General features: G+C 37.2%; 1 protein-coding gene across 1 annotated transcript in view; it reads right to left on the reverse strand.

The window, feature by feature from the left end:
* The window catches only part of LOC107102006 (multiple epidermal growth factor-like domains protein 11), a gene marked incomplete at its 3' end in the record, with an annotated part of 93,583 nt that overhangs the window by 57,409 nt on the left and 19,875 nt on the right, over positions 1-16,299 (reverse strand). Inside the window, exons 6-7 of the mRNA XM_015401137.1 lie at positions 3,706-3,798; positions 3,530-3,550 (exon numbers count right to left, since the gene is read on the reverse strand). Of these exons, the coding sequence (XP_015256623.1) occupies positions 3,530-3,550; positions 3,706-3,798 (114 nt within the window). The remainder of the gene's footprint in view (positions 1-3,529; positions 3,551-3,705; positions 3,799-16,299) is intronic.

Below are 16,299 nucleotides of genomic sequence, written 5' to 3' on the forward strand. Positions count from 1 at the left end.
ACACACACACACACACACACAGTTATATATACACTTATATATACTTATATATACTGAAACAGCTGTTGGATGGATCCAGCACCAGTGAGGCAAACACACACGCACACAAAAAAAACACCACAATTTGAGGCAATATATACATCAGCACCACAAACATGTATTTATAGTCTTAGGTCGACACTGCTCATATTAAAGTTACATATTTTAATTATATATTTCTATTTTCTGTTTCTTTGGCTTGAATCGTATTTTCGGTTATTAGGAAAATTTGATTTGGTAAATAATTGGACAGTGCATATCCTGTTTATGTCAGTTTTTTATATTCTGGCCAATATATATATAGGATGGATCTAAAATGGTTGCAAGAGCTATTTAATGCTAATAAGGATTTTTCCTAACTCAATGGTTACCAAAGTGGTTGGCACACCCCCAGGGGTGGGGCATTGTTGTAAATCAAACTGGGTCAAGATAAAAAAAAAATTTGGGAACCACTGCTCTGCCTCTGCTTTGCTCACTGTTGTTTTCTAATTATCCTTTGTATCCACAGAACAGAATAGAACAGCTGGTTTTATGGAAGCATTAAAGGGGAGCGCCGTTTTTTTTACATTTGGCCCTTGATTTTACGTTATTACATCATGTTCTACTCACCCATATTAGTTTTGTGTCATTTGGAGCTGTTCTGAAGATATTCTGTTAGGTTATATCCAAGTAACGTCTTCCAATGGGCAAACGACTTGAAGGCACAAACTAAACTGTTCATAATTTATTCTTTATGGTACGCCAGCATTCATAACATGTACAGTAGGCGAATCACTGTCCCCCAGAAATACACGGTTATAGTTTTTATATTTCTATTTTTAGAAATATATAATTTTTCCTGTCCGCTGAACTGCTGCTAGTTTTACTCACATGCCTGGAAGATGTCTAGTGCTACTACCACAGATGATCTCGCTCTCGAAATGAAATGAAATTATTCAGATTAGCTAGCCGAATATATAAGAAGTAGAGCGTAGCCGCCTAGTGTAATGTACATTAGTTAAATAAAGTGGGGTTTTAAAAAAAAATAAATAAATAAAAACTCTAGTCCAGCGCGCGGATGACGTCATACACGCACCGCTTTGTTTTTAGAAGAAGTATAAAAAATATAACCGTGGATGTCTGGGGGACAGCCATTCGCCTACATGTTATGAACGCTGGCGTACCATAAAGAATAAATTATGAACTGTTTAGTTTGTGCCTTCAAGTCGTTGCCCAAAGGAAGATGTTACTTGGATATAACCTAACGGAATATCTTCAGAACAGCTCCAAATTACATAAAACTCATATTGGTGAGTAGAACATGATGTAATAACGTAAAATCAAGGGCCAAATGTAAAAAAAAAAAACAAAATTGCCCTTTAAACTGTAAACAACTATTTAAGGAAATCCGTGTAAAGGAAGCTGGACACAAAATCATGCCACACTTTTCAGATTCTAATGAGAGAAAATCTTGAATAATAATCAATCCGTCTTTTACTTGAAAATTATGCATTACTTTGGATTGGTCTTCACACCAGACTCCAATAAAATACTTAACATTGTTTTGGTGTTAAAGTAGAAAATATTTCACAGTGCATGAATTATGTTTTAAGACACTGTTTGAATAAAAGCCTGCTATGTCTAACTGTAGAACAGAATACCAAAACATTCAAGACATTTGATTAGAGAAAAATGTTCATGAGCATATTCCACAAACACAACACAGGATTTAGAGTTATCAAAATACCCAAGAGCAACAATTAATCATTCATCAGTCTTTGGAGAAAACAACCTCTACTCAGACTGCTCCAAATTCACACAAACAGATGTAGAGCAAGACTGAGTTTTCAAACACCAGTCAACATCCTGTTTTGCTGCTTTATCGGTACAGCAGTACGTCTCGGAATTGAGGCAGAGACACCTCAGGGTCCAGGCGGGTCACGGGGTAAATCGGGTCTCAGTGGGACTAAGGCCAAAGATAAGGAAGAAGTGTTTTCTGAGGACAGTGGGTGGAAAGTAAGCAGGCAAAAAAGGAATAGAAACAGACCAAAAATATATGGTATAACAAAAACTCTTTACTCAGACTCTACCACCTAATCTCCTTCTGTTCCTATTTCTACCGTCCAGCAGTTCTTTATTTTTCACCACCTGACCCACATAGAAAACTCCTTCCTGGTGGGTGCTGCACCAGAAACTCGGCCCAAGCCTTTTGATCCATTTCCAGATCACTCGCTGAAAGCCTGTCACTTCAGCTTTAGGCCACAGAACATCCCACAACAGCCCTTCATCTCCAAACACTGGGCGACACACTTTTTCTTTCACATTCACGCAATCTCTATCATGTGACCAGCACATCCTTCCCACTACTTTAAGTGAGCATAAGCAAAAAAACTTAAAAAGGAATAATAGTGTACAGCTATAAATTGGCAATGATTTTGTGTCCCTACACATTACATATTATATATATATATATAATATATATGTGTGTGTGTGTCTGTGTGTGTAATTTACAGTTACAGTATCAGAAAGAAAGCATGCTGAACCATATACATAAAGGAAAAGAAGGGCAGATTTAATTTAAAAATTGGCACACAATCCTAATTTCTACAGAGGAAGGCTCATAAATGAAAAAAGTCTGGAATCATGCCTGGTATGGAAATATGAAGTTATGAATAATGCCTCTGTCTCAATCATCAACTGTGTTTTAACAAGGTGGATTAGATAAGCACCTGGGAGGCTAGAAAAAAGCACATCCATGGCTGCATTTCTAACTAGCCAGGAGTGGGAGTTGAGTCCCTGAGGGCCCTAAACCCTCAAATCCTCCCTGCTGGACCCTCAGCAGTCTGTAAGACGGAGCAGCAGCAAACAGCTCAGGGTTGTCATGGACGACCATGAATCTATCTGCAGTAGGCTGAGGCAACAGGACGAGTGGCTGATTTACACACAGCTGCTAATCAGTGAATGGCTCTCTTGGTAATGAAAACTCATAGATCTATACAGTAGCACTACTGATATGATTTTATCTCCCATTACTCATTTCTAAATATGCAATAGGCAGTGCCTGTTCAACATCAGAGAGGGGGGTAAAGGACCAAGGTGCATAAAATGTTAGCGACATCAGGTCAGAAATGTTTAAGCAGAATGTGGGTGCTGGGTCATGGGTGTAAACAATAAGCAGTTCACATGTGCATGTTTTTATCCAGACACAAATTTAGAAAGGAGAATATAGATTTTGCACCAACATTAAGTTGATTGCCCAATTCCATCCTCCCCTCAGATTTCAGTAGCCGAGGTCGGAGCTCGGTAAACAGAAAGCAGGCGTAATGGCTTATTTCAGCTTGGCCCTGATCCATCATCTGAACAAGTCACAGGCACTGGTCTAATCATGATTAAGACCAAAACAGTGAATCAGGTAAACACAGGAGAGGTGCAACCATCCATTCATCTGCTAGATTCATCAGACAAATCACTTCCACTTCCAGCAAATGAGAATGAATTCATTGTGACTTACCTGTTCCATTGGCTGTGCTTGCTAAGAAGAGAGGATACAAAGCTGAGCAGCTTTGAGATAGACTGACGCAAAACAGATTCACAGCAAAGTCTTATGGACCTAATAGCTGTGAAAGCAAATTAGGAACAAATGTATCTAAGGGGCTAATGATAGATTTGGAGGGAAAGTTAACTCACCACTGGAGCAGTCCAGTCCGCCCCACCCAGGCTCACATTGGCATGTATCAGGAGAGACGCAGCGGCCGTGTACGCACTCCTCTGTGCACAGAGCTGAAACACAGAAACATTTCTGCATCAGTGCAACTTGTAAGAGAACTAAAATACACAAACGAAAAAAACATGGACTAAGAAAGCTAGATCAATTCTAGATAAACATAAAAACAGTTCAAATGTTCAAGGCAACAGCTAAAACTAAGTAACTAAATAAGTTATACTTCCACCTCTAATATAAATCTAAACTTTGAATCTCCTGATTACACATTATTTTGTATGTATGTAATTAGTGTTGTGCAAGTTACCTCTAAAATGTAATATGTTTCATATTACAAGTTACCTTTGTTAGAGAGTAAGTTTCTTTACAATATTACCATGTGTGTAAAGTAATGAGTTAAGGAAGGCATTAAGGAAAAAAGGAAGGTGTGCATTAATTTTGCATTAAAAGCTGAATAATAAAAATGTGATCATATAGAATAATTAAACAACAAAAACTTTTACACAATATGACACAAGCTCTGTTTCTATGCCTCATTTTTCTGGGTTTTTTTTAACAGCCCGGATTGTTATGCGCTCCCGCCTAAGGAACTGTTAAAAAATTACAAAAAATTGTTTTGCAGGACGTTACATTACTGCATTATGGCCTGAAACGTGATGTATTACAGTAATTTTTTATAATGCGTTTCCCCCAAAACTGATGGTAACTATAAACCATTTTAAATTACATGTTAATACAAAAATATTCTCATAATCTATCAAAATTGTTGTGGACATTGATCAATCTAGATCATATATCCATATACTGTATATAACTAAGTTCTGTTCTATAGTTATTTCCTTAATGACCAAAATAGAATAACAATTTTCACACTAATTCTGCTATATGTTAAAAATGTTTTCTGTTTACAGTTAAAACTGTTAATTATTGATAAGTTAGTTAAGTTGCAAAGAAAAGCTATAAGGCTTATTAATAAGGTGGAATACAGTGAACCAACTGATAAACTCTTCATTCAAAGCAACACATTGAAATTCAAACTTATATAAAAATACTGGAAATAATGCATAAAGCAGTGAACAAAAGTCTTCCTTCTGGTATTCAGAAACTATTTAAGTTAAGAGAGAAGAAATATAATTTGCAAGGTTTGTTTATATTTGAATGTGCAAAAGAAAAGAGCCAGATAAAGTCTAGATGTGTTTCAGTTATTGGTGTGAAAATGTGGAATGAATTGAATGATTTTTTTTAAGTTATGTCCTTTCTTGGTGAATTTTAAAAGGGCTTTAAAATGTAAAATGATAAAATCCTATGTTATGTAGATTTGAATATTTATATACGCAGAAAAGAACCTGGTAGGTTGTAAAGGTTGTAAGTAGAAAACAGGGTAGGCAATAATAAGCTTTGCTTCAGCCTATTCCTTTTTTTTTGGTAATTGTTGGTTTTGTTTTGTTTTGATATTGTTGTTTTGTTGTTTAATGTTGGATTATTTGCTAAAAAATAAAGTGAAAGTGAAAAACCTGTACTTAAACTCTTTCTGGTATTTAAAGAAAGGGCTTGTGGCCTAATTTCAATTAAACTCAAAAATGTCTTATTCATTTTATTCAAAATATATATATTTTTTCAGGTAGGGACTCCTTAAACCTAAGTTTCTGTCATGACGTTACTGAGACTGGTAATGTTTGTTGTTGGCAAGGGTCTTATGTAGCAATTTGTGTTGCAACAGATCTAAAGAGACCTCTGCCTGGGAAACCTGTTGTGAAGGAGATGATCAGAGATATCTCGCTCTTATTTTCTTTACTTTATGAAACATCCTTCTTAGCTCATTAATCTGTAGGGGCTTCAGAGCCAGCCTTCGTTATCTGCTTACTTGGTTATTTTAAGTAAATGGCTGTAAGAGCTTGTTGCCCCGATAGATGAAGAGAAAGAAAAAGGATTTTAGGTTTTCAAGACACCTAAACAAATTTTCTTTCTCAGCTTTAAACAGAGGAAGCACAATACCTTGGGTTGAGTAGAGATGTTACTGGGCCAAATCTCAGTGAGCCTAATTTGGTCAGTTCACGTGCTGTTTTCTCTGTCCTGCTTCTCTACACAGCTGAAAAGTAATTCTTGGCAAAACAGTTGTTTGAACCGACCTATTGGCAGGGGGCAGTAGCTGTCTCATTCGGCCTAGGAAGTTTTGGTGGTTTCCCACTTTGGAATTTGATAAGGAGAAAAGGCACTCTTATAAAAACCACAGAGTATTGCTAAGTGTGTACAAATGAGCAGAGCTGTATACAAAAAATAGACAGATTGACTTTATTTTTTCTTGCCAAATAATTTAAACTCAGAGAGAAAAAGAACAAGTGCAAACAATTTGTAGATTAAAAGCTCTATTACTTTATACTTTATTGTCATTTTGTACACCACGAATGTATACAAAATGAAATAAGGTTGCTTACAGCTTACAATAGAGAAATGAACATTATAATTTAAGGTGCAGCAGTGATCATCATGTAAACAGTATAGCAGAAAAGGAAAACAAGTTAAAAAATAATAATGGTATAAACGGAATCTCAAACGTGTCGTTCTATTATAGGATTACCTTTCAGAGTTTAACTCATTCACCTATTAACCACCATTTAGAGTTCAATAGTCATCAAATATTTCAGGAACCTTTTTCTGAACAGGTAAATCAGCAAAAAGTAAAATTTTCTTTTTTTATTTAGGACGCTTCGACATTTACAGTACAAAGGAATTCGTCCAAATGCTTTTAAACATTCCATTTTTTTTCTTTTGGCTTATCTAAAAGGTCGGTCAAGTGTATTTTCAAATTAAAGAAGGAGACTAGAAAAAGCATGTTAAATGTAAGATTCAAGTTCTTTATGATCATTAAATGGGATTGATATCTAAAATATTACTTTAAGATGTGTATCATTCATTTGAACATTAGAATAAATAATTTTACTTGGTAAAGCCTTTCACAAAGTGCAGTATAGTTATATTTCACTAGTTTAAAGTTTAAGTTTTAAAACTATGTGGGTAAAAAAAAAATTTCAGCTCAAGAGATGAAATGATTCAATACATACTTTTCACAAAAACAGAACCATCCATCTTCTGACGCTTATCTGTCAGGGTCAGTGGGACTGTTCTCCAGCAGTGTATAGGCAAAAGGCAGAATACCCCGGAAGGGTTGCCAGTCAATCTTAGGGCAACACAGACAGACAACCATGTACAGACCTAAGGCCAGTCAGAGACAGCAATTAACCAGTAATGTTTTCGGACTGTTGCAGGAAGCCAGAGTTTTCTACAGTACACATGCATGGGGAGAAGATGCAAATTCCATGCAGAAACAAAGGCTCTAAGAAAGAAATCAAAAAGAGGACCTTCTTGCTCAAAGGCAACCATGCTACTAACTGTGCCAACATGCAGTCATGAAACAAAAAAAAAAGAATTGGACCTGATTAGATTTTTTGGGCTGCATGGTGGTGCCCTGTTGCCTTGTAGCAAGAAGGTTCTGGGTTTAATCCTGCCCCATGGTCTTTCTACATGGAGTTTGCATGTTCTCTCTGTGGATACGGGGCTTCTCTCCGTAAACTCGGGTTTCCTCCCACAGTCCAAACACATGACTGCTAGGTTAATTGGCTTCTCTACATTGCTGTTAGGTGTGAGTGTGTGTATGTGTGCATGGTTGTGTGTCTTTGTGTGTCTCTGTGTTGTCCTGCGACAGACTGGCAGCCTTTCCAGGGTGTTCTTCAGGGTGTACGGCACCCACTGCAACCCTGACTAAGACTAAGCAGGAGAAAATGGATGATTAGTTTTGGGGAGTATTGTTCTTGGAAAACTAAGATTCTGCATCTTTTTACCTGCATAAAGAGTTTTTTTTCTTTTCAAAAGGTAGTCCTTTTTGGAGAAACCTTTATTGAACTCTACAAGTATGTAGCATATTCCAGTCAAGGCTGTCTGCTAATTCTAAGGGTGGATCCTATGCAAAAAAGGTTTCTAATTTTTTTTTTCTTTGTGTGTTGCCAAAAGGTACATACACATACACACCCACCCACACACACACACACAATTTTTATCAATACCTTTTTTTTTGGAAAATCTGTGGCCAAAATTAAAAATGAACAATTAAATTGGGTAAACCCCTGGCCTTGTCCTGACATAATTATTATGTGTAGCACAAGGACCCAGCTGGCTTCTATTGTAATCCTTCACCTAACATAGGCAAGTCCAAAATTACTGTCAAAGAATCCCAAGATTTGCACACAGCTATAATGGGCTCCCAAATCATCAGCATGAAACAGAATGTGATTAATCCAGGTGCAATTAACTGAAAATTGAAGAAATATCAAAAGACCATCCATCACCTGATACTTCATGGGAAAACATCCCTCGTGTGATGAGGAAGATCAAGATAGAGATAAAGGATTAAACAACAGTAATACACATTAAGCTTGCCGATTAGTACCATGGAGAGAAGATATATTGTGAATCCCACTAGTTCAAAAAATTTAAATGACTTTTTTCCCCCAATAAACACACATTAGTATTGAAATGATTAAAACAAAGTAATGTACAGTATTCAGATGAAGCCAAAGCAAACTCAACCTACTGTGTTTGGATGAAGACAACTGATGAATCATGACATGCTTGTATGTGTGTGTGCTGAAATGGAAGTTTGGATGCGTTTGTGGGGTAAATAAGGATCTGTGGCCACCGTATAACTACTAATGATATAAATTACAAAATAAACATATCTTCCCTTGAAATTTAAAATACAGAGGTAGATCACTTTTACTAGCAGTGATGTGAAATGGAGTTATCTAAATATGATGCCAAACTTTACCTGTCCAGTGGAAACTCTGCAACCGAGGCATCAGTGGGAATGCCTACCTGTGCTTTCAGCATCGCGTGAAAGAATCTCCCAAAAACACTTTGGTCTTGTTTCTCTCTTTTGAGGCTTTCTCTTCTTCTTATACACTTAGACACTTTTTCTTTTACTACTCAGCCATTTTCAAAGAACCGCGGTGAGAAATGTGAGCTTCAATGTCTGGCTGAAACCGTAGCTCAACAAATAAAAGTATGCATGCGCAGAAAAAGATAGCCGACTGAGGTTAAGCACGTAGGATGGCCTTTCATACACCTATTACCAGAATGATTGACAATTAGGGGGACCACCTATTTTGATGATCTGCCCGGAAATGAAAACCCTTCACTACACCTTTAAGGAAAACCAGCTGATTGAATTGATTCATTGACTAGGCAGCAATCCCTAACACCAAACATACATGTAGCGACAGTTGAAAGGAAAACTCAAAAATTGTTTCAATTGCTGTATTCATACTTGAATTGTGGGAATATTAGAGGCTTTATTTTAATCTGCTATATATTTAATGCATTGAATTTAAAACTGATTTAATCTATTTCAGAATACTTGTCTGATAAGAACACCCGGCTTTGTTCTGTACTGCTGCCAGTTTTGTGACACAAAACACTGCTGAAATGGTTACAGTCATGCGTGTCCCTTTAAGATGGAGTTGTTGCTCCACCTCTTTGACCATGTGGTAGGGGTTCGTCATTTTATTTTATTATTCTCTATCATAGCAAAAGCCCCCACCCCCACCCCGCCCCCCTAACTGGGTTAGATAAATGCAGGATTTTCAATGTGCTACAATGCTGTATTGTTCATCCATTTATAAGCATTAGTCCTTGTAAGCTGAATGAATTCACGCTGTTTTTAACTTTACCTATCATAGTTCATTATATCTGCAGCTATTTTTGAAGTGATATTATTGAATGTATTGACATTCCGCCTACCTTGGATACTCCTCAGAAGCCATTTAAACTGACTTTTATATCCCTTTCTCCCCTCTTTCCAAATTATCAATTTAGTCTACCTCATGTTTATTTTCTAGCAGTGTGTAGGGTTTGCATAGATGTTAGATTTCCTATAATCCTTGATTGTTTACAATAAAGACATAATTATTTTACCTGTAGTAGTTTGTGTTTATTTTGCAGCGAGTGGTTTATTACTCAGGCCAGACTCACCCTCCTTTTGGTGACATTTGAATAAATAAACACAAAATGTATTTGGTTGGTAATCAATAACTCTGCTGAAAGTCTTAGCCTTACTCACTACATTGGTGGGGATAACTGGATTTTCACAGCCGGCCGAGAAGAAACCTGGAAAAATCCTGTTAAGTAAGCATATTACATTTCTAATTATTAATCTAAGAACATTCAAATGGTTTTACCATTGATTTTGAATGATCTATCGATTAACCACCACTATCAGTTCTAGTAAATTGTATATTCATAATCTACAGGTAAAATATCACATCACCAGCAAGACAGATCCGGAGCATGATCTTACCACTACCAAGCTTGATGATATTGATATAAATTACTGAGTAGGACGTCACATGGCGGAAAACGGCCATTGCGACCAATTTAGTAATTGTTGCAGAAGCAATGTCTGAGGTACAAAAACAGGTTCTATTTAAAGGCCAATAAAATTGTAAGTCAAAGTAATTGTCGCTCTAACAATTTGTCTTGGTTGTAGTTTAAATCAAATTGACATGAAATGTTATATGTGGAAAAATTTGAGGAAAGAATAATATCCACATGTAAGAAAACTCCAGTGTGTAAAACACTAAAATAAATCATTGAATGTGGTTTAATCAAGGTTAAATACAATGAAATATTACAAATATTTCAATAGTAATTACTACTAATTTATTAATGGACTGTATAAGAGGACCAAGACATGTTGGCATTATGTTTAAAGATATATGTATCAAAGCTTGTAATTTCATAAACTATTCTTAGAATGTGACCAAATAGTTTTATCTTTGTCTCAGTTTACCAGAAATCTTTCTGTCAGGCTTGTTCCGGTACAGTAGCTTTCTTGGTCGGCAGTCCTTCAGTCCCTATTGCTGTTACACTCACTAGAGTTTAAACAATAAAAACGTTTTTTTTTTTAACATCATCTTGCTTATGATAGATTTCAGGCTTGATAAGTTCCATATTGTTACTGAAAATCTTAATTAATATTAATTTTCCTGGAGATGACAGTTTGAGTTAAATGACTGAAAGTTGTACACAGTTTAGTGTTCTGGACAATGAATGAAAATACACACAAAAACTGCTTTTATAATGAAGAAAACAGCTTTAACCTAAATATAAATTAGGCTTCAAGCTGTATGTTTATACATGTATTTGCAATTAAGTTCTAGAAAAAGTATTTTATATTTAGTACACATCTCAGCTTAACACATAACATTTTACTTTCCACAACACATTGCTATCAGCAGGCTCAGCCACAAAAGAACAAGTTGTAAATCACCTCTAATGTTCTGTCATATAGTAAAGCTTTAATGTTGCAAGTGCACCGCAGTGTTTACTAAGTGTGCAGTTTTCTTGATCATTTATATTGAGCTACACAACACTAGATTGATCAGGTGGGCATTAGTATTCCTGGAAGTGTTTGCACAAACTGGAAGGTTTTCTTTCTTTTTTTTTAGGCAGAGGAGAGTAACCTATACAAAGCATTTTTTCTATACACTTTTTCTTCTTCTTTGTGTCGAAGCTCAACATTTCAAAGCAAGCAGGAATATTATCACCAACTAGGTACTTAGCATAAATAAGTCTGTGGCAGCCAAGGTCATCTGGCCAGCAGGGTTAAGAGAAGCTGGATCCTATCTGGGAAGTAAGATGGGCAGACAAATACAACGAGAGAGAATCCCTGCCTGATGGGAATCAGCGGCCCACTAACATGGCCTGGGGAGAGATGATACACAATCCAAGGGCAGCAGAGCAGACAGCCTGTCCCCTTAACTGATTATACCTCATCTAACACTTCCTCCGAGTTCTGCTTGTTTTTCTTGCTAGTTTTTCCTCTGTCCCTTGTCAGGAAAAACTTGGGAATAATGTTGAGTGCAATATTATGACACCCAGGTCTTTGATAAGTCAGCAGGGGCTTACTCCAGGCCAAAAGGGAGCTACAGAACACCAGTAAATCAGGCTTCGATTCACATCCACCACCAGCAGCAGGGTAGGGGCTCATGAGAATATTTAAAACATCAACCCAGCCTGAGAAATAGCAAAAACACCACAGTGACAAAGAAAATCTAAACCAGAGATTTGAAGATAATTCATGACATATTTCTGAGCATCGGTACTCTAGCAGAAAACTGTCTAATTAGATTTAGCCAGCAAGAAGAAAAGGAGGAAGAGCTTCAACATTTGTGCTGACGAGAGTGGCGAGATCGACTACCTGTAATCAATGAGCCCAGGGCCTGCAGAGTATTCAAAGAGAAGAGGAGACAAATTCAATGTCACCATGATGAGTTGATTTCATTTAGTTTCAATCAGCAAATTCTGATCAGCAAGAACAGGGACATGCAAATTTGTCACATCCCCGAGAAAAAAAGAAATATGGAAATTACGTTTTTTGACTAGGGGAGAGGATAAAGCGTACCCTTCTCTTGAGATCTAAACCGGTGTACTGAAGGGAAGGCATAATAAAGTAGAAGGTAGGTCTTTCATTTTAATTGAAATGCATGAATCACCCTGCCTAACTCATGTCTAAGGAATCTGTTGGAAAATTGAGTCTTTCATCTAGATAAAAGGCTAATCTAACTCATTATGCAGAGTTGTTATCAGAACAAGGAACAATGGAGCTAATTGGTGATTGCAATGTAATGTTATTAAATTTTATATCTTTTGCCTTGTGAAACTATAACTTATTGCAATGTCTTGTAAAATAGGTCCCTGTCAGTCTATGTCTGTTTGTGTTTTTATTTTATTTTTTTCTGCAGTCTGTGAGAAAGAAAATGACTACATTTCATTTTTGTTTAAGACCTTGCAAGGAACGTAGCTTCTTTTTTTCTTTTTTTTAGTACAACAAAACACATCATCACACATCATATTTGGTTGATGTAGTTAACTGCTACATTCCATTCTGTAAGGCAAAGGCAAAACACCGAGCCAAAATAATACAGAGAATAAATATACACAATGAAAAAAATGATGAAAATCTAATCACCTTTCAGATCATCAAAATGCTAATGCATAACCTATTTAAAGACTCAGTTTGTTCAACAGCCAAAGTCATTTAGAAATTAAGTTTGAGCACCGTCAGGGAAGAGTCATGCAGAAGTCATCTGGCCTTAATGCCTTGTAAAAATAGGGAGAAGCAGCTCTGCAAAGCCTCTGAAGATATTACAAGCTCTTGTCATTAGTGAGTTCCTCTCTCTTCTTTGTGCACAACTGTAATAATCATGCTTATTAGGGGGGAAATGAGTTCCTTACATTCTCCTCATCCGTCGGTAACATATTAAGGTAATGACTTACGACAGATCAAAGGTCAAAGAAATAATAAAGATCTCTCATTGGAAACTTGGAGTTCTAATTAAAGATATACAGATCAAAGTTCATGTTGGTCCAAAGGGCGTTAAGAAAATCAAACAATCCTTTTAAAAATAATGAAATAATAGAAAACAGCAGACAAAAGAAGATTAACATCTTTAGAGATAATTTGCTGGTTTAGTGTGTATTTGTTTAGACATTTTGGTGGTCTCAACATCCCCAGATGAAGTTTAACTTTAACTCATTGGAGCTAATGGGAGTGCAAGTTTTATATCATATGACAATAAAGGATCAAAACAGACAGGGCCGAAAAGGAACAATCCTTGAGCTCTTTGGGGTTTAATGAAACCAACTTGAAAGCAAAGTAAACCTAAAGAGTATTTATTCCTCACTATCTGGAAAAGAATAAGACTAAAATTTAAACTTGTTTGATCATTAAGAAAAGTCAATAAATTCCCTTGTTATTTAGTAAAATTACGTAAAAATAGAATGATAGATTAAATAGTTTGGGAATCCTTTGACAAGCCCTTCAAAGTAGTTTGAGGGAAATATGCCCTACAGAACCAGTTTGATCAAGTCAGAGTAGTATATTTCTTGCTAACACTCACCTTTCAGTATTGCTTGAAGCTACAGTGTGTAATTTTTAGCGACATCTAACGTCCAGACTGCAGACCGCAGCAACATGAACATCTCCCCCCAACCGCTTCTCCCCCCCAACAGTACGGCGAGCGTTACGGGACAAAATGTCTTCCACGACGTCCGCATCACCTACCTTCTCAAGTGATGAGGTTTGTTTACATAGATAATTTTACAGATAGTATTCTCAGGCATAATACTGCCATCTATTGTTGAGTACCATCTCAGTTCATCTCTCTCAACTTGCCGTAGTTACTTTCGAGTTTAATGGGCGATCTCGCAATCGCTAGTTTGTTGGCTCTGCGCTGCCGTAGCGCAAAGATGTCTGCCTCCATGGCTGCGAGACCCGCTCCTATGTAATTATAAATAACGAATTCTAAGGCAACGCAAATATTAAGGTTAAGAGGCTGAGCTCGTAGATGATGATAAATAACATAGTTACGTATAATATATTATATTTCTGACTGTATATCCCTGTAATTATTACACACTGTAGCTTTAAGGGGTGATAGAATGATTCTATAGGGTATTTGGTGCTGGTTCTTAAGGTCTCTGAATAGGATGTGTAACATTGGTGGGGCTGAAAATGGCGTATTTGCTGTTCTATGATACCTAATGCAAGCCTGGTTAAAAGCCCTAGAATGAAACGACAGGTTTTTTTCCTTTTATGGTATGCTCATGAATATTTAGATGAGCTGTGCGCTGATTGGTTGGTTTACAACAAGCGAAGCTGCAGAGCAAAGACGCATCATAGCAACAAGCACTCACTGAAACATCAAAATTGTTGATATGGTAGGGTGACCAGACGTCCTCTTTTTCCCGGACATGTCCTACTTTTCATACCTAAAAAAATGTCCGGGGGGAATTTCAAAATCGTCCGGGATTTTGATCAACTACAGTGCAGTACTTAGTCCAAACACACCATGCATTTGGTTGGTCCGGGAACCCCGGTGGACTGGGGCAGGGAGTAAGCAGGGGACAGAGCGACCGAACCCGACCCGGGGACGGTAGCCTGAGGTCTGGTTCAGTCAGAGGCCAAGCAGTCGACACTTCACACACCACACCCCCCCTCTCCCTTGGGCCAGCGAACCAGTGGGCTGGTCTGTATGTCAATTTTGGGGCGTGACAAAAGTATAGGCCAGAACCCGGAGTTTACGTCAACTCGGGGCTTCGTTTGTATTCGCCCGTTTTATGTTGGAAGTCTAGAATTGTGAGATTTGCAGATAAAGGAGGTGTCGATTGGGTTTGTACTTCTCTGCACGTCCATTTTACCCACTGTTTACATCATAGATGAATAACGATAGTTATTTATCTATGACAATGTAAACTCGGTATTGCATTCTATGACTCCTTTAATGGGACTTTGTGATGGTCACTGCCAAATATTAACTTTGTTATCATTCAACTACTTTGTTACGTTGCTTATGGAGGAATGATTTCTTTTATTCTGGGTATTCCAGCACAGGACTCATTACACCAGGGAAAATTAAATACCATGAAAAGAGAATTCCCCATTTTTCTTTTAAATACATTATAAATGTATTGTTCTACATGTTTAAAAAGTGTCAGAATCTTTTATCATGTCAATGTTGCACTAAAATTTAAATTGAGTTTCATTATTCTGGAGTTGCAAAATTTTTTGGGTGTGTCTAAAATTGCAACTTCATGTCTCCATGAGGCTTCCTTCAGCATAGGCCTGCCCCCTGCTGGGCCAATAGTATAAAAAAAACAGCAAGCCTGGCACTGAATTGTTGCCAACTTAAGTAATTTGTTTATAAATTCAGAGCCTTTTTGGATCTCTATAGCAACTTTTTTTTTTTTTTTAAGCGAATAGCGACAAATCTAGCGAGCTTTGTCTGTCTTGGTAGACTGACTTTGGTGACAACACGTGCACCAATCGCTGCGAGTTTATAGTCTTCAGCAAACAGTGAGCGAGCCTCTCCCTCCTCCAAAGCAAAAGGACTCATACAAACCCGTGTATGCATTCAGAGAGCAGAGCGATTCTCCTCAATTCCCCCCCTGAGTCAAACACATTCAAAGCTTCTACTGAATTGAAATCCAGATAGCAAATATAATGTTGAGCATAATTTTAAGGGTTAGGGTTTTTTAAAACTGTTGCAGTGAATAGAATAGCATGTGGGCACGGTTTCAGCGGCCCTAGCGGACACGCCCCCAGCGTCACACAGCAGCGAAAACTGACGTTTTTTCATTACTTTTGAGATCTAATTTTTTATGCTTAGTTGTGTTTTTAATCAGTCAAATTTAGATGGGTGATTCATAAAACAAATTTCTGTGGTGTGACAAAGGGAGGGTAAATATTTATTCATACTTTACATGGTCTTTAACCAGTAACTTTACAAGGTCTTCTGCTTTTCTTCCAGGATTTACAAGCAAGTTTGCAGCAAAACCCATTTATCTCTGCTGTATACACCCATCTCACCCCTGAATAATCGACTGCAGGCGATTCCCATGCTGTTATTACTTTTCAACATGGCACCCTTAGGCTTTTGTAAATTGCAGTCAAGAATGAACCAGACTTGTAGGGGTCCACAGTTCTCTAATTGATATCTTGGGTGATC

This window comes from Cyprinodon variegatus, unplaced genomic scaffold (assembly GCF_000732505.1).
Source record: "Cyprinodon variegatus isolate N-32 unplaced genomic scaffold, C_variegatus-1.0 Scaffold1187, whole genome shotgun sequence".
NCBI lineage: Eukaryota > Metazoa > Chordata > Actinopteri > Cyprinodontiformes > Cyprinodontidae > Cyprinodon > Cyprinodon variegatus.